Genomic DNA, 23,805 nt, shown 5'->3' on the forward strand with positions numbered 1-23,805 from the left:
CAGTTTTATTTGAACATTTTGTTCATGCAATTAGATAAACTATTGTCATTCGTGTTGTCATCAAAAAATACATATATTAAAAGCATATTTCTTTTGCACAACATAAAAGAAGGTACAAAGCTGTTTTGGTTACTAGTGACTTTTATTGCATGCACAAAAAAAACACTGATGTTGCTAACTATTTCCTTTTGTATTTAATATTTTATGTCAGGCCGTTATACCCTAAACATTTAACTCAATAATAGCTTTAAATAATCTTTTTGGGGTATTTTTGCAGGCAAATTTAGTTTGAAATTAATAAGTTTAATCGCAGCATCCTGTAATTAATTCGATTAAAACTTTAAATCGACTGAAATCCCTTGTTATAATCGATGAAGCACAAAAAAACTCTTATTTTGCATTGCGTCGACACTTTGTTATATTAAGATGATTTGTGCTGAACACTATGATGTTACCTCAACCAAAAAATTCTAACTTAAACTCCTCTGATTCAAGAAATCAAGAGATATGTCTGTGATTGGCTACATTGCTCAACGCAGCAAAAACACGTTGAGATAGAAATCGATCTCCAGAACGCAAACCATGATGCACAAGTTCGTTTTTATTGATGATGCTTGCATCTCTCCGTCCACAGAGACTTCAAGAGCAAGAACGTGATGCTGAAGGCGGATCTGTCGGCGGTGTTGGGGGACTTTGGGCTGGCGGTGCGCTTCGAGCCGGGGAAGCCTCCGGGAGACACACACGGTCAGGTCGGGACGCGCCGCTACATGGCTCCTGAGGTGCTGGAGGGGGCCATTAACTTCCAGCGGGACGCTTTCCTGCGGATAGACATGTACGCCGTGGGACTGGTGCTGTGGGAGCTGGTGTCACGCTGCAAAGCTGCAGACGGTGAGCGTCCGATGCTTCAGATTGTTCTCCTTTGCTGCGTCTCAATTCGCCGACTTATACTATGTCCGAAAAGTATGTTTGTATGTTATTTTGAAGAATAAGTACATATTTTTGAGTATGTAGCAGAATAGCAAGCAAGCTTTGGGACGTCCGATTTATAGGGCTGCACAATTAATCGAATTTTTAATTGAAATTTACAATTACGGATCAGCGTTCGAAGCGGCAATAAATCGTTCAGAGTCCACTTTTGTTATCGTGCGTGCTTAAGATGTTAAAATGTTATCTTAAGGGTTTTTCCCGTTATTTTCATTTTAGTTTTAGTGTAACATTATAATACTATTCATATTTTTACTTCTTTATAATTGGAAGAAACCGATCTGATCTTGACATTTGAGGCTTAATACTAAGACAAGTACTAAAAGTTTTTCAGTTGGTGTTTTCAACTTGTTTATTTTCATATAAAAATTCGCCATGCAGTTTCATCAAACAATGGTATACATATCATTCAATGAAAATTGTGATGATCGTTATTAATAATCAAAATTCAGATTTCAAGGGCATTATCAATTTTATTTTTTCATAATCGTGCAGCTTTACTACTTTGTCATAACTGCGTCTATAAAGGACGCTCTTTTGATTAGTTATGTGCATCGTCACTATTTAAACTCATCTTGTCAACGTTAACATCCTCCATTTTGTTTCATTTTATTTCCTACCATATTAGAGAGAATTTAGTAAAAATGTAGACGTAAAAATTTTTATTTTTTTATTTTTTATTATTGTGAAAGTCCGTTGTTCACTGGCTCTGAATACACGCACATACAGATAAGTCACTGTCTAAAAAGTGTATGCATCGTATCTGACCAATTCTGAGCATTTTTCTTTTGCATACTGTTGCTCCAGCTGCTTATATTGTTTGTGTGCTGTGTTCCCTCAGGTCCTGTAGACGAGTACATGCTGCCGTTCGAGGAGGAGATCGGCCAGCATCCGTCTCTGGAGGATCTTCAGGATGCGGTGGTTCATAAGAAGTTGCGGCCAGTGTTTAAGGATATTTGGCTCAAGCATTCAGTGAGTGACATGCTTCCAAAATTCTCTTGTATTTTTGTCATTTTTAGTTACATACATTTTTAGTAGTATGTAATCTATAGAGAGAAACATTGAAATTAGTGTGATATTTTTTTTTTCTTGTATTTTTGTCATGTATTGTAGTTTATATACTTTTAGTAGTATGTTACATATATAGAAAGATTACAATTAGTGTAATTTACTTGTATTTTTGAAATTTTTAGTAGTTTGTTATATACTTTTAGTAGTATGTTACATATCTGTAGAGAGAGAGAAAGAGATTACAATTAGTGTAATTTACTTGTATTTTTGAAATTTTTTGTAGTTTGTTATATACTTTTAGTAGTATGTTATATATATATATCTGTAGAGAGAGAAAGAGATTACAATTAGTGTAATTTACTTGTATTTTTGACTTAGTAGTTTGTTATATACTTTTAGTATGTTATATAGCGAGAGACATTAAAATGTGTGTAACTTGTATTTTTGACATTTTTTGTACTTTGTTATATACTTTTATATAGCTAGAGACATTAATATTTGTGTAATTTTCTTGTATTTTTTAAATTGTTTGTATTTTGTTATATACTTACAGTATTATGTTGTGTATAGAGATAGATACATTAAAATTAGTGCAATTATCTTGTATTTTTGTCATTTTAGTAGTTTATGTACTTTTAGTATGTTATAGAGAGAGAGAGTGAGAGAGAATAAGATTTAAACTAGTGCAAATTTCTTGCCATTTTTACTTTTAGTATGTTATAGCGAGAAACATTAAAATTAGTGTAATTTTCTTGTATTTTGACATTTTTTTGTAGTTTATATACTTACAGTATTATGTTGTGTATAGAGAGAGGCATTCAAATTAGTGTAATTTTCTTGTATTTTTTTGTTGATGTACTTTTAGTATGTTTTATATATATATATATATAGAGAGAGAGAGAGCGAGAGAGAGAGAGAGAGAGAGAGAGAATAAGATTTAAATTAGTGCAAATTTCTAGCATTTTTGACTTTTAGTAGTTATATACCTTTAGTATGTTATACAGCGAGAGACATTAAAATTTGTGTACTTTTCTTGTATTTTTGAATTTTTTTGTAGTTTGTTATATACAGTATTGTGTATTAAGATGGAGACATTAAATATATTTTTGTAATTTTCTTGTATTTTTGACTTTAGTAGTTTATGTACTTTTGTACTTCATATATAAAATATATATATATATATATATATATATATATATATATATATATATATATATATATATTATATAAATTGAGAGAGAGACAATAAGATTAAAATTAGAGCAAAATTCTTGTATTTTGGATTTTTTTTTTTTAGTTTGTTATATACTTACAGTATTATGTTGTGTATAGAGATAGATACGTTAAAATTAGTGAAATTTCTTTTTTTTGTGTGTGTTTTTTTTTTTTATATACTAGTGTGTGACAACTAGCTGTGTGTGTTGTGTTCAGGGTCTGGCGCAGATGTGCGAGACGATCGAGGAGTGCTGGGATCACGACGCCGAGGCGCGGTTATCAGCCGGCTGCGTAGAGGAGCGAATCTCTCAGATCCGCCGCCTGATGAACGCCACTACCTCAGACTCCCTCCTTTCCACAGTCACCTCGCTCACCAACGTGGACCTGCCGCCCAAAGAGTCCAGCATCTGACCCTCAGAGGATCCCGAACCACATCCAAGCAGCTGCTATTTTATCCTAACATTTTTTTAACTTTATTATTATTATTGTTGTTATTATTATGGTTATTTTTCTGATCGGACCAGTAACTTACCAGCACACTTCTCTACTGTATTTTTATCATCAGAGCAAACGCAGAAGATTTTTAAACATGCATTCAGGTGCCGACAAATGAATGCTCACGTACCTCGACGTTTAATTTCTGCCGATTCCGTTGGTTTTTCTCGCTCATCATCTTCTGGTTTTTCCGTTGGGGTCGCCCTGCGACGAGCAACCAGTTCATCTGAAGATTTAACAGTGCTGCAAAACCCCGCGAGGATCATTAAGACTGTTACACGCGCAACCAGACCTCCTCGCCGGGATTTCACTTTCCTATTCCTCTTTTTCCGACAGTGTGCTATTCAAAAAGTACGGAAAACGTGTCTTTTACGGAACTAACGGGTGTTGAGGAACACAATTAGAAAAGACATCTGGACTAATTCCTTTCTTTCTTTCTTTCTTTCTTTCTTTCTTTCTTTCTTTCTTTCTTTCTTTCTTGTTTGGGTTTTATTTGGTGGTGACTGTGAACGGATTGGTGGGCTTTTATCGACTGGATATGGCTGGAAACTCTTGCATGTGGAAATATGGGAGGTTTGGTACGGAAATCTTTCTCAGGTATCCAGTGTCAAGGGTCCATGACTGCCTTTCCCACATCATTATAGGACAGAGAGAAATATAACGGTGCCCTGATGAATTTAACACTAAAACATGCAAGACGTGTGTGTGTGTGTGTGTGTGTGTGAGAGAGAGAGAGAGTGTGTGTTTAGTGCTGAGAGTTTGTTGAAAATAGAAAAAAATGACCATGATAAGTTTGGCCCGTGCGGCTGTATGAACGCAAATGTTGGTTTTCCCTGTCTAGCTTCTCTTGTAATAATGCAACATGTGTTTTGTGCGTCCGCAGTAAAGGACTGAATCCTCGCCTGGGTCAAATTCCGGGTCAAAACACCTCAAAATCAAAGGAAAAGAAAATAAGAAATAATGTTTGTTGTAAATAAGAGTTTTTTTAGGCGCATTAATTGTGGCATTATAATTAAGCACATTTTCCTTTATATTCTCATGATCGTAAAGCAGTTTATTTCTGATAATTTCATCATCCTCAGTGTTATTTCATTACTGCAATACTTTAATTTATGATGCGTTTTACCCAAAACTTCTAATGAACATAATGCATCCAATTTTATTGTTTATTATTATTATATATTTTTTTGTGTGGTAATTCTCAATTGTTCTCTATATTGACTACATAAATTCTTATATAATAATTTAAACTGATTTTAATAAAAACAAAAAAAAATTGTTTTAATCAGTACAGGCAGTACAACAAATATTAAATTATATTAAAAAATATTACCCTCAATTCTCATGACTGAAATGCATCCCTGAAATGAGATCCCAATTTTATTTTATTTTTATTATTAGTATTATTGGTATTAGTTTTGTAATTATAATTTTCCATGTTGAGGTCTCAAAATCTTATTTTTACTTTTTTTATTATTATTATTTTATTTTTATTTTTTTTGGTAATTCTAATTATTCTCAATTTTCAAAATTGTTATTACTATAATATAAAAATGAATCCTGGTTTTAATTAAAAGTACTGAAAAACAACTACTGATTAAAAACATTTCTAAATTATCATTATTTTTATTTTTATTTTTTGGTAATCACAGTTTTTCTCAATTCTGATTCTAATTATTAATGTAATAGAATGAAGATGAATTACGTTTTTAAAAAGCAGTTCAGGCAGTCAACAAACACTGCAATCTAAGTATCAACAAAGATATTTTTTTAGGGAAATGTGCTTAATTGTTGCGAAAATATTAAATAATGCAAAACATCTAAATGTAGGCAAAAGCGAAGTACAATTTCTTATTTTTTTCTTTGACTTTGAGCTGAAATATAACCCTGTTTTAAGCGATTCCTCCCTGGAAGTGTTTGGTTTTGTGTGTTTTGGTCTGGTCCCTTCATGTATTACCTCTTTCTAACAGGGACCAAATCTTAGATCTGACCTCCAACGATGTTGAGACTTCTGTTCGGGGCTTAAAATTATCAGAATGTCAAACTTCACTCTGTCCAGGTTACGTTTGACTCATTAGCAAAGACAAAAAACCCAAGAATGGTATTTATTTTGTCTTAAGAGTGGCTAGTAATCCACGTTTCCATATGCCATAGCTCAAGAGTGAATTTCCACAGTGCTGCTGCTGTTTGGATGAAACGTTGTGATATTTTCTGTATCTTCTCAGTAAAGTTCATCCTCCGATGCAAACGCGCGTCACCAGACATTCAAAAGGCTTCCGAGACGAACGAGCGCAACTCTAAACAATAAAATTAGTCGTGAAAGGACAAAAAAAATAATTATTAACGCTATTGTTCATGAACCACAGACCACCTCAGACCAGAAATACCTCAGATTTTCTACGTGTTTGACTTCTGTTATATATTTTGTTAGTTGTGTTGACTTGTAGTAAGTATATTTTGATGTAAGTTGGCTTTTATGATTAGGAAAGATGTTTTTGGAGAAGTAAAAAGAAGAAAAAATACAAAAAAAAAAAGAAGTGCTACTAAGTTGTGTTGTATAAACGATGTAAATAGCTGTAAACAGTTGTAGAATCGTGCTGAAACAGGGCATTATTCTTCTTATTCTTCTTCCTGTCTCTGACTTCACGGGACATTGAACCTTAAACGTTTGGCGCTTCTTCCAAAAATTTGATTGTATTTCCCTATTTTTACTTGCACAATTTTTTTACCTAACCCTTGTGTGATGTTACGAGGGACAAAATTGAACCTATCGTTCAAAAGAAACCTTAAAGGGATTAAAGTTCACCAAAAATGACAATTCGGTCTTTTACTTTTTCTCAAGTTATTAAACCTGCATGACTTTATTTCTTCTGTTGAACACAAAAGAAGTTATTCTGAAGACCTAAAAGTTGCCTGTAGCCATTGACTTCCACAGTATTTTTTTCCCTTCAATGAAAGTCAATGGCTACCTTACATCCTTAAAAATATTGTTTTCATAACATGATTTTTGGAAACCAAACAATTGTTGGTAGCCAACTACTACTTTTCAACTACGAAAGTCGATGGCGACCTTTAGCTATTTGATTCCCAACATTCTTCAAAATATCTTATTTGAAAAATGTTGGGAACCCCAAAAATTGGCCGTAGCGATTGCCTTCCATAGTATCTATATATTTTCTTTCAAACTATGGAAGTCAATGGCTACCGTCAACCCCAGAGCACCATCTTCTGTCATTTTTGGGTGAACTGCCTCTTTAAGAATTGACTGTGAACCCAACGCTTACCAAATGACCTCGACCAAATTTTACCAGTGATTTCACAAAGATTTTCAGGGCCAAATGAAGGTTCGGTGTCCCGAACGTTTGTGCCATTTCTCTGCTCTCTGTACCCATGATGCACTGCAGCGGTCGCTTCGACTTCCTCTCAAACCCAGCTCAGAGCTTTAAGTTATCCATTATGGTGCCATATATCATGAGTTGAAATGAAAATCCGTCTTTGACAACTTTTTGATTGACCTTTTTAGATCACAAGTCAGCTGTTACATTTTTTAATTTTAATTATTTTTTTTTTTTTTTTTTTTTTTTTTCATTAATTTAATTTTTTTTCATAGATTTTATTTTTTTTATTTTTTTATTAATTCATTATTATTCATTATTTCTGGTGCGATTCATTGGTCTTTTTTGTTTTCGGTTGCGATATCGTAGCATTATTAACGTTGCGATGCCCAATTCTGGCGAGCCGAAATCCCAAAGTGCCAAAGTAGCGCGTTTCCCAGCGATGGCTCGTCCAATCACTGGTCTGCTTCACGCATCCGCTCTGCATCTCGATACTTTCAGGAAACTGCGTTCTCTTCAGGTTAACCCGGGAAAGTTCGGATTGGTTGCGCAATCGGAAAGTTTGCGTCCAGTTCAGACGATGTAGCAAGCAATATCTCCAGCAATAGTCTGTAGACCGACCTTTGGGCATTGAGATCCACATCAGGCCAGCTTCGATGGCGTGCTCGTAGACCTTCGTTGCGTTACGATAAACTGACCTCGTTTCATTTTAAATAACGTACGATATGTAGCCAAATTCCTTCTGCGAGAGGAAAACCAAAGGCTTTGATTACGCTTAACATTAGCTGATTGTATTTACAAATGTCTAGAAAAGTAAGGTTTGTGTGTCGAGTTTATCTTTTCTAGTCGTCGGATGAAATGAAAGGCTTTCGGTTTGTTTAATGCATCGTATTGTTAGTGGTTTCGGCGAGCATTTCAACTGTTTTCAGACTGCGAGAGATATGATTTATGCAATGCACTCACACGCTTCATTATGCACTAAAGACAGTCCAGTGTTTCTCCATTAAGTCGTCACCGATGTTGAACGTAAAAAATGGCGCAGCCAAATTTAAATGTGAACAAAAATACAAGCAATTAAATAAATCACACTTCTTACAAATATATAGATATTGTTTTAAAAAAATGACAGAAGCACAATATTAATATACTATTAAAATGAAAACAAAATATTAATTAAAATATAAAAAAACAACTATAAGAGCATAGTTTAGCATTTTTATATTTTCTGTTTTTTAATTTTATTTAAAGTTTTAGTAATTTCGTGCTTTGGTCACACGTTTTAAACAATGTCTATATATATATTTTTTTAATTAACATTTATTTTATTATAAGAAACTAATGTTTTTAATTTTAGTTTATATACACTGATTAGGTGAAAAATTCATTGAATTTACAAAATAAAAGTTGATGGTAAATATTTTTTAGCTACATTTAAATAAATGTATTTAACTAACTTTAAACATTATTGGTATTATTTTTATTAAATGTAGCTAAAATAAAGTTTGCAACCACTAACCCTAAAAAAGGGTATTTTTTTTTTTATATCAAGCTTTTAATAAACTTTAAAAGTTAATTTCTCATGTGATGTGATTTGGATGAGTTTTCTGGCATGCGTCGTTAAATTAACCATACGGTTTTCGTCCTGTATGAACCTCGTTTGTGTTTCTGAGCTCAAAGACGGATGGATTCATGATTCATGTTTAATATCAGGAAGGAACACAATGTGCCTGTGTTTTCTGAGCAGAAGCGATCGCTGCATCGGTGTCTCATTTCTCTCTGCGTCTCTCACTTTCTGTTCTATCTGCAGAAAAGAAGCTATATAAAATATATGGAAACTCTATATAGATATATCAGATATGAAACTCTAAAAGTGACCAGCTGTAACTCTGGATGCAATCTTTGGTCCAGGTTTTCAGGAAGCCGATACCTCAGAACTCACTGAAGCAGTGTTTATAGCTGGACCATCGCGACACACGAACGAACGAACGAACGAATCAAAGTGAATCACGAAGCTCTTTTGTACTGCTGTGCCGTGTGTGACGAGCCCTCCACAAACTCCTCATCCCTGTCTCATGAAGGCGAGAAAAAACAGGAATCATTATATAACAAACTCACACACAACATTTCAATTGGTTCGTTTGAGTCAGAAACTGGGTTTTGTTGTTAGTTTGCATAGGATTTCTATTAAAATATTATTAAGATCTGTAAAGCATCTAAAAATCTCCATTTGAGTCATTTAGTAATAATGATGTGGTAACCTGCTCATTTATGCTGCTTTTTCTTTCTTTTTCTATATTGTGATTTGAAAACAAATTGAAAGCTTTTTTTTATTTTTAACCATATGTCAAAGTCAGCTGTTGATATATTTTTTAAATATTTATTTTTTTATTTCTTATATATATATATATATTAGGAAATCTCAACCCCTAACAGGTTAATACAATACATTTTTATTAATTTATTTTTATTATATATATATAAGATTTTCTTTGGGGTTTAAATTATCCATTCAATAAAAATAAATAAAAATGCATTAATAAAAAATAAAAAAAACTTTTTTTAATAAAAAAAAAAAAATTACAATAAAAATAAATTAATAAATAAATATTAATTGTATTAACCTGTTAGGGGTTGAGATTATATGATTATAATATTATATATTATTTTTTTCATAATTATTTTAATTTATTTTTCATTTGATTTGTAATTTCAACCCCAAACGGTTAAGATACATTGCTTTGTTTTTATTTGTATTAATTTATTTTTATTTCATTGTATTCTTTGTTTCTTTTTTTTTTATTATTGAAAACATAAAATGTGTGTGTGTGTGTGTGTATATATACATACATACATACATACATTTTTTTTATTATCATAGTTTTCTTTCTTTTTTTATTGAATGTGAAATATCAAACCCAAACAGAATAACCAGTTAATAAATACACATACATTTAATGCGTTAGTTATTATTAAATTTTTTTCAGCTTGTTTTTATTTCACATTTACTGAGTGGGAACTCTATAATTTCCATTGAATGCAAACCCTCAAACCCAGACGGATCGTAATTCTGTAAGTTGTGTGTAATTCGTCCTCGACGGAGACGGAGTTTGTCGAAGGCTGACGTTTCAAACGCTGTTTCTTTTCCACAATATGTGAACTGTACGTGTTTGTAGGTGATCTTTCACTATCGTAGCTGAATCTGTAGAGCAGACCTGGCTTGTACTACTGATTTTAACAGAAATATACTAAAACTGTATAAGAAGAGATGTAAGCGGAGTGTGTTAAAGTTTTCTCTCTCTATCAGAAGCCCTGCTGAGGAGCGGTGTAACATAGTGCTTTAATTTGCAGTGGATGAAGCTGTTGTTTTTACTGTGGTAATCTCTTAGAGCTCAGTATCAGACGCAGCTGTGCTTGTTTCTCCTCCGCATTGGTGCCAGAATAAACCAGTATGAATGTAGTATTTGCCCAGTGTGAAACAAGCACAGCCGGCCGCTAGAGGAAATACTAGAAAGGATTATTTCCATTTTATCTTTTTGTAAATGAAAGTAAACAATAAATACTGATCAAGCATCATCTGAGCTGCGTGTCGTCTCTGAAATCAATCACAATGTATTTTCTTTTTACTATTATTATTATTATTATTTTGTAGATGGGTTAATCAACTTAATAACATAACAGGTCAGTATATCAAATATATATATATATATACAGTCAAAAATATTAATTTGATCATATTTGTTTATATGTGTGTTTGATGTTGGATGCATATTATTTTATGTTTAGAATGTAAGTCATTTATCAATTGATAAAGTAACACTAAATATGTAATGTAATGTGTAAATAAAATATTACATTATACATATTAATAATTAAAATATAAATTTGAAATTAAAAATGAAGTTATATATATGTGTGTGTGTGTTCAAAATTTGTATTTAATTTTTTTGTTAAATTACGTTCATTTTATATTATATATACTGCGCGCACACACACACACACACACACACAAAAAATATTTTTTTTTTTTTATTATTGACAGGCATACACATTCATATTTAATAACAACTGATACTTTTTATACACTGAAAGATTTCTATTTCAGATAAATACTGTTCTTCTGAACTGTCTAATCCTCAAAGAAAACTGAAATAAAATATTACCCTGCTGTTTTCTGCATTATAATAATAATAATAATAATAATACATGTTTCTTGAGCAGCATATCAGAACTCCAGTGACTGGAGCAATGATTCTAAAATTCAGCTTAGAAATCGCAAGAATAAATTGCATTTTAAAATGTATTCAAATAAAAAGCAGTTATTTTTTAATATTAAAAAATATTTCACAATATTACTGCTTTTGCTGTACTTTGGATAATTTAAATCCATGCTTGGTGAGCAGAAAAGACTTCTGTCCAATCTTGCTGTGCAAATAAGTTTGACTCGTTGTGTATATTAGATCTCTTTCAATAAGAAAACATTCATGGAATTATTATTATTATTATTATTATTATTGCATGTATTATTGGTTTTAATTCCTTCTTTTTTATATAACTTTGTCTGATTTCTTAGCATTTTTCTTTGCATTTAAAGTATATTCAAAATAAGGCAGATAGCATACATTATAACATTGGTATGATTTGTATTTAATTTATAGATTTTTTTCAGATTTTTCATATATATATATATATATATATATATATATATATATATATATATAAGGCATATCATAAAGGGAATTAAAAAAAGCAAGACAAAATAAAGAAATCCCACAATAAAATAAAAATAAACACAAACAGTACATTTGCCAGTAAATAATTTAATTAAGAAAATGACACACATTATGAATAATATTAATAATAATTATTATTATTATTAAATAAAGAATATCTTTTAAAATCCAATTTTTAATTATAGTTTTTTTTAAGCATTTGTTTTTATCTCTCTTCATAATAAAGACAATAATACTATAATTTCAGATTATAGCCTTAAACACAAAGTAATGTTTGTTTTCTCACAATAAAGCATATTCCCAATGGATATTAATGCAAAATCAAGGCAGGTAAATGCATGTCAATAGATATTATTATTATTATTATAGTTGTTATACTGAATATTTAATGCATTTTTTCCTCCTAATAAAGCATATTCCTAAAAGTCATGCAGACATGTTTGTTTTCCTATCTTTTGTTTGCCAAGTGAAGTATTTTCAGAAGTTGATAAAGAAAAAGCAGTTGTAATGGCAATGAAAGTCCAGTAGGTGGCGCTGTTGCTCTTTCCTCAGAGCTGAACTCTAGCCATCACTCATCTTCAAATCACTTCACATATATTCCGCATTCCCATTTTAACCCCAAACCAACATTAGAACGATATTTTCCCGTCTCTTATCGCTTACTGTTTTATAAAACAACATGAACAACTGCATCTAAATGATGTTTTGCATAACAGCAGTGACACTCCTGACTCCAGCTGGCTTCAGAGAGACAGATTTGGTTTTGTGCCGAGTGTAAATGGACACAGACAGGTGCCCCGAGACTCAGGACTCTCACAAATGAGGCGAGACAGAAGCCACTTCACCTCAGTCTCCGGGGAGCGAGCGATTCGTGTGAAACCCAATGTGAGAGGAACTAGTTTGATCAGAATAGAGTCCTCTGATTATCCGACTCATCATCTTTAAATCACACACACCTGAGTGGCTTTCTTCTGTGGAGCGCAAAAGCAGATGTTTAGCAGAATGTTCATGCTGCTCTTTTCCTTACAATCAAAGTGAATGGGGACTGATGCTGCCGAGATCCAAAAAATGTCAACGAGTCATAGAATGTATGAAATTATATTTATTGTATATATATTATTTTGATTCCTTAATGTTGCCTTTTTTAATCTTGTGTAAAGCTTAATCGTGTCCATCCACATTCATTTAAATGTATGGAAAATTCCATTGTGGAAATGTTTTAAATAATCATGTTTGATAAATAAAATGTTATACAGATTTAAATCAGAGTGAGTAAATGTTGATATCTTTTTATGAAGTAACTCATTAAGAAACAATGCCAGAATTTTTATTAATATTTTAATTTTATTATTTTATTGTTATGTTATGAATTCAATATATTTATTTTTGTTATTTATTTATTTATATTATTTAATATATATATATATATATATATATATATATATATATATTTTTTTTTTTTTTTTTTTATGTAAAATTGAAATTAATAAATACAAATATTTTTTAACAAAACACTTGAAGACACTAATTTTTTATATTTTATCTGTTTACTTGCATGTCAGTGTGTTCTCAAATTATCGAAATATTAACTTCAAATCACAAGGAGATTTAAAATTAGCCTACCTAAATAAAGTAAATAACTTGCTTTAATCCCAAATTCAGAAACATGGACCAAAAATAATTCACATGACCTTCTATATTGAGAATATTCTCTCTATTCTATATAACAGTATTTTTAAGGAAAATTTTAAAGGAGAAAATCAATGCATTATGAATAATGAATAATCCTGTGATCCATAAAAAGTAAACGCAATCTGATTATGAGTATTTTAAAACGTAATATACATGACTGAATGTCAGGAATCTGATTGTGTAATGCAGCTGTTAGTTTTGCATGAATGATTTGATCTGATCTTAAATTGTGTCTTGTCTCTCGTCACAGACTCCGCTTCCTGACAGGAGTCGTGTGTAATTGCATTTGACGTTTAGATTGCGGCGCAGTAAAACACAGGAGATGTCTGAGTCTGATGTACTTGTCAGATTAGCACCGGAGGGATGACCGTGCCCTGACTGTGCTTTTGGGGGAAACCAACAGTTTTATAGCTGATGCATCAGCAGAAATCAACACAGTCCAGAGGAATTAACCTGAGAGTCAGCACTTCTATCCGTGCGTGATTTACTGTTGAGTTGTGCTTCAATTAATAACACGCAAATGCATGACGTAATCAGTCGTCACTTATTCTGCATGACCATATTCTACATTTATAATCCTACCCCAAACCTAAATTTAAAAACTACCTTACTAACTATTAATAAGCAGCAAACTGGGAGTTTATTGAGGCAAAATCATAGTTACTGGTTTGTTAATAGCAAGAATTTGACCATGAGATAAAGTGTGACCGTGATTTTTCCACTCTTTTTGCGGAGGAGATTGTTTCTGCCGATTCCTGCGATCATGTGACCTTTTTTTATTAGATGTTCCGTAAAGGTCAGAGGTCATGTGAGTGCATCTGACCTGAATGACCTCCAGAGCAGAGTCAGGAATAAATGTTTTTGTTTTATTTATGATTGATGCTTGTATTATCCTTATTCACCGTTTTTATATTTAGTAAGTTTTTCTTCTCCCAATTGAGAGTTTTTTTCTAAACAATTCTAACTTTCTAACTCGCTATTGTGTGTTTTTCCTGCTATTTTGAGAAAAAAAGTCAGAATTATGAGATAAAAAGTCACAATTTCCTTTTTATATTTTATTTTGTGGCATCGCTAATTTTCTGAAATCGGTTGATGTCACCAGTGACCTTCATCCACTGACCTCTGACCTCTGGCTGTAACCTGACCTATCTATCAGATGAAGCTGATGATGTACATTAAAGACTGTAAGCGCCCTATTTAGCTCTACCATTCATATACATGTGTATATTAAGGCCATGTAAATGCACAGATAACGCATTAGTAAACAGGATTTGTTTTTCAAAGCGCGCTCCAGATAAATCACGCGCGTGCGGTGAAGAATCGCTGCTGTCCTTACGGCATTGTAGCATTCTAACGCGTGCTTTTAACCCAGTTTCAGAGAGAGAAATACAGCTCCCATGATGCCACTGGGCTATTTTCACGCTCACCTCGCGTGACTCATCTGCGTCAGCGTTCTGTGGCGCAGCGTGACAGTGATCAAGCGCGCGCCACTTTCTGCAAAGACACTCACAATCGGAGTTTGTTTGCCAACATTGCAATTTTAGTAAGATATTCCTCTCCCCGAGAAAACAAACAAAACAAAACACTCTGGAGGTCACCTTCCTTCCGCGGTATGCGGGAACGGCACCATTTTTCTCTTGCATTGCAAAGCGTATAACTTAATGTTCTAGAAATTAACTTTTTTTTTTTTTTTTTGTAAAAACAGAGCGCTTCAGTGATGCTCTTTTAGAAGTCTCACAGGTCGTGTTTCTTATTTGTTCATAGTAAAGTAAGTTCCAGGTGCAATACAAGTTAGACTTTAAGCATTTGCAGAATGATTACCAGATTTAAACCTGCATGTATTAACTTGAGACTTCTCTGAATATATTACATTTAATGTAATTTAATTTATGCATTTAGCAAACGCTTTTATCCAAAGCGACTTACAGTGCATTCAGGCTATCAATTTTTACCTATCATGTATATATGAATATATGAATGTAAATGTACTGTAATGGAATGATGTACTAGCTCTCTGTGAAATAATAATATAATAAAATATATTAATAAATAAGAGAGAGAAGTGATTACATAAGAAATTGTATATATTTGTATATATTGAGGAAGAAATATTGAAATAAATGATATATATACAGTATATGTATAATATTTATGTCTCCTGCTCTGGCTAAGTTTATTTGATCAAAATTACTGTAAAGTGACTAATATGCTGATTTGCAACATTTCTGATTATTATCAATGTTGAAAACAGTTGTTCTTGACAACATTTTTGTAGAAACTGGGATGAATTTTATTTTTCAGTATCGACAGATGATTCGAATAGAAAGCCCTGATTTTAAATAGAAATATTTTGTAACATTAGAAATGTCTTTGCTGACACTTTTGATAAATTTAATGTGTCCTAAATTAATATAAATATTGATTTATTTTAATAGATAAACAGCAGTGTGAATATATGAATCAATCACACACATGTACAGATCAACATTACTGATCAACTTCGGTCCTTACTGAAGTACTCTGGTGCTGCTTGAAAGAACAGCATGGTACCATATTCAGAATACCATGGTACTCTGTTGTATAAGCACTAGAGTACACTAGGTACATTTAGTATTTTCTAAATAGATGTTTTTTTAAAGAGTATCATTTATATACTACTATAGTTTTTTGTTTATACCTATATAATATTAATATTAGCTTTTATTTTTATATGTTAAGTTTTCATTTAAATTTTAGCTTATTTCACTTTTTTACTTTTAATGTGCTTTTGTAAATTTTATAAGTTTTTTGTTGTTTTTTTAAGTTATTTATTTATAGTTTGTAATTTTATTTTATTTCAGATTTCACATATTTTGATAGGTTTAGTTTTAGTTTTTAATAACTGAAAATAATGTTGTTGCATGTTTTGAGTAGTTGCTAGAGTGTTTGGGTGGTTACTAGGGTGTTTCTATGTGGTTGCTAGAGTGTTTGAGTGGTTACTAGGGTGTTTCCCTGCGGTTGAAAGAGTGGTTGGGTATTTACTAGGGTGTTTGGGTGGTAACTAGGGTGTTTCTATGGGGTTAACAAAGTGTTTGGGTGATAACTAGGGTGTTTCTTTGGGATTGCTTGAGTGTTTGTGTGGTTACAAGGTTGTTTGGGTGGTAACTAGGGTGTTTCTATGGGGTTTACAAAGTGTTTGGGTGGTTACTAGGGTGTTTGGGTGGTAACTAGGGTGTTTCTATGGGGTTGCTTGAGTGTTGGGTGGTTACTAGGATGTTTGGGTGGTAACTAGGGTGTTTCTATCTGGCTGACAGAGTGTTTGGGTGGTTACTAGGGTGTTTGGGTTGTTACTAGGGTGTTTTTGTGGTAACTAGGGTGTTTCTCCATGGTTGCTTGATTGTTTGGGTGGTAACTATGGTGTTTTTATGGGGTTGCTTGTATGTTGGGTGGTTACTAGGATGTTTGGGTGGTAACTAGCGTGTTTCTATCTGGCTGACAGAGTGTTTGAGTGGTTACTAGGGTGTTTGGCTGGTAACTACGGTGTTTATTTGGTGTTGCTTGAGTGTTGGGTGGTTACTAGGGTGTTTGGGTGGTAACTAGGGTGTTTCTATCTGGCTGACAGAGTGTTTGGGTGGTTACTAGGGTGTTTGGCTGGTAACTAAGGTTTTCTATGGTGTTGCTTGAGTGTTGGGTGGTTACTAAGGTGTTTGAGTGGTAACTAGGGTGTTTTTATGGGGTTGCTTGAGTGTTTGGGTGGTTACTATGGTGTTCTGTGGTTACCAGGGTGTTTCAATGTGGTTACTAGGGTGTTCTATGGTTACCAGGGTGTTCTGAAATGGTTGCTAGGGTGTTCTGTGGTTACCAGGGTGTTTCGATGAGGTTGCTAGGGTGTACTGTGGTTACCAGGGTGTTCTGTGGTTACTAGGGTGCTTTGTGGTTACCAGGGTTTTTCGGTGGGGTTGCTAGGTTGTTCTGTGGTTACCAGGGTGTTTCGATGTGGTTACTAGCGTGTTTCACTGTGGTTACTAGGCTGTTCTGTGGTTAACAGGGTGTTTCGATGTGGTTACTAGGGTGTTCTGTGGTCACTAGGGTGTTTCGATGTGGTTACTAGGGTGTTCTGTGGTTACTAGGCTGTTCTGTGGTTAACAGGGTGTTTCGATGTGGTTGCTAGGGTGTTCTGTGGTTGCAAGGGTTTCGATGTGGTTACTAGGGTGTTCTGTGGTCACTAGGGTGTTTCGATGTGGTTACTAGGTTGTTCTGTGGTTACTAGGGTGTTCTATGGTTACCAGGGTGTTCTGAAATGGTTGCTAGGGTGTTCTGTGGTTACCAGGGTGTTTCGATGAGGTTGCTAGGGTGTTCTGTGGTTACCAGGGTGTTTCGATGATTGACTTACAGTGAAGTGTAACAGAGGTCTGATGACATCACTCACACCGGTGACGACAGAAACAGCTCAGGTGTGCTGCTGTAAAGGTCAGTACAGTACAGAGCCCTACAGTGCGTCGAATTGTTCAGCGTCTTTATTTCGTATATAGAATAGGGCAGGACGCCTCTTGTTTAGGGAGTGTCATCCTTCAACTTTTTCTTGCTGCGCAGGACAGTTTCGCCCAATTAAACTGATGAATGGCGTGCGCATGCACACCTGCTGTATGCAGTAAAACACAAGCTTCACTTTCACTCTCTCAAACGCATGAGTCACGAGAATGACGGCTGATTCTGCGATTCTGGGTGAGAAATGAAGAGTGTGGGGTGTAGAACTAAAAGTGCTGAGCCGGCGCGAGAGAAACCAGAAACTCACGTGACAGTCGGGCATATGCGTGTGTGATGAATAACACGCATGCTCACATGTGTGTGTTTGTGCAGGTTCATCCTCGGTATCCAGGGACCTCATCAGGACCTGCTGCCATGGCAACCATACACACCAAACCCCAGCATCACGGTGAGCTGCACTTTCACTACAGAGAGTTTATAACATAGACCTAGAAATACATTTCACATCCTCATGTTGTTTTAAACACAACATTTACATTTGATTTCAGTAGTTGCACTTAGAATATACTGTAGAAGAAGATGTATGTGCTACTATTGCTATATGTGTAATATTTATATAATAATAGAATATATATATATATCTAAAAATATATAAGAATAGTAATAATGATAATTGAAAAAAAACTTAAAAAAACTAAATAAAGTTTCACCTGAAATATAGCATACACGTAATATGCTCTTATTTGTGGTTTATATATGTAGTATTTTCTTTTATGTAGTTTATTTACGACGTTATATTTCCACACACTCACACACACACACACACACATATATATATATATAAAATATGTTAAAAATAATACAAATGTACAAAAACAACAATACTAATAATACAAAATAATATTTCAAACATTTATTTTATATAATTTATTATTGTTATTTGTTAATATATAATTTCAAATATAAATAATTAAAATATATAAAACATATACTCCTTAACAATATATAATTTAAATAGCCATATGAGTTATATATATATATATATATATATATATATATATATATATATATATATATATATATATATATATATATATATATAACTTATTATTATTATTTATTTTATTTTTATTTTTTGGTCAAAATAACAAATATTTTCATTTGTTGTGATTGAAAATGAGGGTTATTCCACCAAAAATGTATTTCGTAATTCTTCTGAAGTTAAAACACTGGTATTGTTTTGTCTAGAAATAAATATAAACTTGTCTGAAATATATATATATATATATATATATATATATATATATATATATATATATATATATATATATATAAACATTTGATGCAAACAAATAACGTTAAATCATACATGAATAGAAACTTTTACGTGGTCTATTCATTCTTTTCATTATTATAATTTGTTTTTATTTTATATTATTATTATGCTAATGTACTCTCTACATTTAGCCATTTAGCAGACACTTTTATCCAAAGCGCCTTACACGTTATCTAGTAATAATATGAGTAAGCACATCTATCGTGATTTCGATGTACTCCAGAATGGTTCTTCGTGTAAGTTCTTGTTTGTTTCTGGAACATTCAGCGCTGTTTTCCTGTAATGATAAACAGACCTCTGCATTACTGAAGCATCGATACACATTACACATCATCACATACACACTCAGCCCGTAATGCACTGCATTTCCTGAGTGCTCATGGGAAGGACCCGTTTGAGAGCAGGCATGACCGAAGGCCAGATGAGACTTTGACTTCCTCCATCTGTCCCTCTCACTTCCTGTGTGCTTCGACTTCAGCCGACCGACCATAAACGCTCTCAGATGACTTTCAGATCATTCTGGAGACACACACCTTTTCTCTGACACATTCTGGCTTTTAGATGCTTTAATAATATTCATATTTAAATGATGTATTTTATTAAGATATTAATCACTATAAATTAAATTAATATTAAATTAAATTAAATTAAATATTTAATATACAGTATCACAAGTTCCAAAAAAAAGTAAAATATAATAATAATAATAATAATAATAATAATAATATTTGTGGCTTAAGAATTACATTTAGTTTAAAGTATATTAAAATAGAAAACTAAAGTAATTTAATAAGTATTTTATATTATTACTGTTTTTTCTGTATTTGTTAAAAAACATTATTATTGGTTTTACTGTATTTTTGATCACATAAATGCAGACTTGATGAGCAGAAGACTTCCTGAAAAATATAAAACTAAAATTAAAAATCATACTGCTCCTAAACTTATGTTATGTTATTATTATCAATAAATAAATTATTTGCAAATTATTTATTTATTATGTTTCTGATTATATTTATTTTAAAAAACTTTATTTTACATTTTATTATATTTTTAATATTCTTAAATTAAATTTTTTTTTTGAACACTGGATAATTTTGTGTGTATGTAAATATAATTAAATGTATGTATGTATGTATATATATATATATATATATATATATATATATATATATATATATATATATATATATATATATATATATATATATATAATAGAAGCATTAATTATCATGCAATTTATGGGCCATTTAAGGTTTTTCTATTATATATACATTTTAAAAATATATTAATATTTCAACTATATTAACTATACACACACACATATTTATACATTTTTTCAGCTCATACTTTTCGACACAAATGCACAACATCAGAGCAGTTTCTTCAGAGATGAACAGACGAGGCTTCATCTTCTTCATGTCCGGAGTGCTAAATGCTCTTAGATGACTTTTATTTAATTTTTGGAACATAAAAGTCTTCTCAACAACATTTAGGCTTTTAGATTTTTTAAAGCATGACTTCACACTTCCAGAAAGTCCTGAATCTTTCACACATTAATGTGCATTTAGCCTTGACTGTCATTTTGCACTGTATTGATTATTCATTTTGATGATTCCATAAAAAAAAAAAAACCAAGCCTCGTCTGATGCATGCCGCACAAAAATGGCAGAGAAAAAAAAAAGCGTTCAGAGATGATCTGAAGTTTGCAGGATAGTGAAATAAAAGCATGTGTTTAATGTCCAGATCAGGTTTATTACTGTAGAAGATGTGTGGGGTGTCAGCGTGACACGCTCCTGATCAACAGTGAGATTCAGCTCATGCACGTCGCTGCAAATGTTGCTTTTAAGCGAATTGCTTTCTGCAGGTTTCCCATTTCTGCTTTTATGGATGGAGCGTCAATCATATGAGTCCTGCTGGATGATATCTCTCTCACATCTCTAACAGTGTTGAGCAGATTACACACACACCTGAGCCATGAAAGCATCTCTAACAGCCTCATCAGAAGAGCACTCGCAAGAGAAGACTACACTGAAAACACACCAGACAAACAGGACCTTTTGCAATGTATCGTTGTGTGTACAGCACAACATCAGTCTGTGGTACTTTATATCATTGCTATCTTATTGTAGTATTTGCTACATTGTTTTATTATATTTTATTATACATGTATATATATATATATATATATATATATATATATATATATATATATATATATACACACACACATTTCATTTTAATATTAGTTGAAGTATTAGTAATATTCTTGAGTGTTTTTGGTAGTTTTATTACAATTTACTTTTTTTTTGTCCAATATGTCTCTATGGTTTTATTTAGTTGTTGTTATTTTAGTTTTTAAAGACTTGGCTACTAGTTTAAATATATTAAATATAAATAGCCTTAATATTTAAGTATTTTTATTTTTATTTTATAAGTAAAGTTATGACATTATTTGTTATTATAATACTATTTTATTGTTTTTAATACACACACACACACACACACAAATATATATATATTATTATTTTTTTATTTTTTGGAATGGGAAATCTATTTGGCAATTTGGCTTTTTTATTTTATTTGTTTTATTTAGGTTTAAATTTAATCTTGTTTTAATTCTTAAAGTATTTTTATATTTTATTAAAACACATATAATTATTTTATAAAGAAAATAAAATATTTTATTATTTATTTACATATTTTATATATTTTATTTAACAATTTCCAAATATGTTCAATATCATATTTCATTTTTAGTTTTAGTAATTTCAGTTGTTTAACTTAAGCTTATTTTCAGTTAGTTGCCAAAGCAAAATATCTCCTTTTCTTTTCATTTTCTTTTTTTGTATTAAATTTGTTATATTTTCTTTTATTTCAATTATATTTCAGCTAATGAAAACAATTTGTAAGAAATCACAAAACATATCTATTTCAAATTAATGCTGTTCTTTTGATCATTTCTGTTCATCTGTGAATCCTGAAAAATAAAATGCATCACATTTTCCACAAAAATATTGTGCTGTGTTCATCATTGATAATAATCAGAAATGTTTCTTGAGCAGTAAATCATCATATTAGAAAGATTTCTGAAATTAAATAAATTACACTTTAACACAGATTTACACAGAAAACAGATGTTTTATATTAGAATAATATTTCACATTTTTACTGTACTTTTGATCAGATAAATGCAGCCTGGTTGAGCAAAAAGGACTCAAAAACATAAAAAAAATCTTAGACACCAAACTTTTGAATGCTATATTTGAATTGTTTCAAATGTCTTATTTTAATATTAATTAAGTCAAAGTTTTATATAATATATATATATATATATATATATATATATATATATATATATATAGTAATATTTTCTAAAATGACTAAAATTATTAGAATTCGTTGAAAATGTGAAAATTAATTAAAGTCACTGAAAATTTACTTGATATTGCATCAAACACAATATACAATTAAAATATATGTATTGTTGCTAAAAAAGCCTTTTGAATAAATGTTATGATATATTTAGCATAATAATTATATGCAATATTAAATATATAATAATAATAATAATAATAATTCATGAATTAAACAATTTTATTAAAAAATGAAATGGTACACTACATGAAAAGCAAGATTCATCATTTAAAAGCATCAGTTTTATCAACAACAACAACATTTTTTTTTAAATTTAATTTAATTTCCTCCTTTAAAGGTTGAACTTTAATTGGATCAAAAGTAGAAGATGTGTCAGTCATTTAACCACAGAATGCCTTCAGTGTCCAATCAGAATACAGTATTCCACGAGCTCTGCATAAATTATGTAAATGAGCTGCTCAGTGTGTTCAGATAGTGTTTCTCAGATGAGATGCTTTACTCCAGAGCAGCGTTATTTACAAACTCAAAGACCAACTCAGATCAACAACACTGACAAAAATACATGCTCGGAGGTCTTCTGTCCCCAGGAATTTAACAAATTTAAATAAAATAAAAAACAACGTCAAACTCTTTTAATGGCTTAATGCCAGTTTATTCCAGAGAGACTGAACCTGTGAGTTGTTTTTGACAAAAGCATAAGATAATGACTTTAAACTGCGTTAGAAATGCATTATTATCAGTTGATTTCTAGTGTCTGCTTGTGCTCGTTTTGTTCGGATCAGCCGGTGTTTAGGAGATTTTTTGTGAAAGTAAAAGGGTTTGAGATGATAAACATAAAAGCTGGTTTTCCCTGCAGGAATTGTAATGTAAAGAATTATATATGTTACACACATAGAAAACATCAGGTTGCATTAGATGTTCATCAGGATCATATACATACGAGCAAGAAATATAGAGCGTTTAAAACAATCATTTTTGTTCAGAACATAAAATGTTTCTATATTTGATAAACAGATGCAATATGGACAGGATGACTTGTTTAAGATCTGATGGCATTTTCACAAGAACGAAAGTGACGTGTCAGAACTTTTGATGCATTAATGTGACAGTAATAACTCTTCAGAAATCCAGCAGTGATTCATTCCTCAACTGGTTGACATAA

At 31.8% G+C, this 23,805-nt stretch overlaps 1 protein-coding gene across 1 annotated transcript in view; it reads left to right on the forward strand.

Moving 5' to 3' along the window:
• acvr2ba (activin A receptor type 2Ba) overlaps positions 1-7,089 on the forward strand; it is a 33,127-nt gene extending 26,038 nt beyond the window's left edge. Inside the window, exons 8-10 of the mRNA XM_052596503.1 lie at positions 635-888; positions 1,826-1,956; positions 3,427-7,089. Coding sequence (XP_052452463.1) covers positions 635-888; positions 1,826-1,956; positions 3,427-3,621 — 580 coding nt within the window. The 3' untranslated portion in view covers positions 3,622-7,089. The remainder of the gene's footprint in view (positions 1-634; positions 889-1,825; positions 1,957-3,426) is intronic.
• The last annotated feature ends 16,716 nt before the right edge of the window (positions 7,090-23,805 follow it).

This window comes from Carassius gibelio, chromosome B24, assembly GCF_023724105.1.
Source record: "Carassius gibelio isolate Cgi1373 ecotype wild population from Czech Republic chromosome B24, carGib1.2-hapl.c, whole genome shotgun sequence".
Classification (NCBI taxonomy): Eukaryota; Metazoa; Chordata; class Actinopteri; order Cypriniformes; family Cyprinidae; genus Carassius; species Carassius gibelio.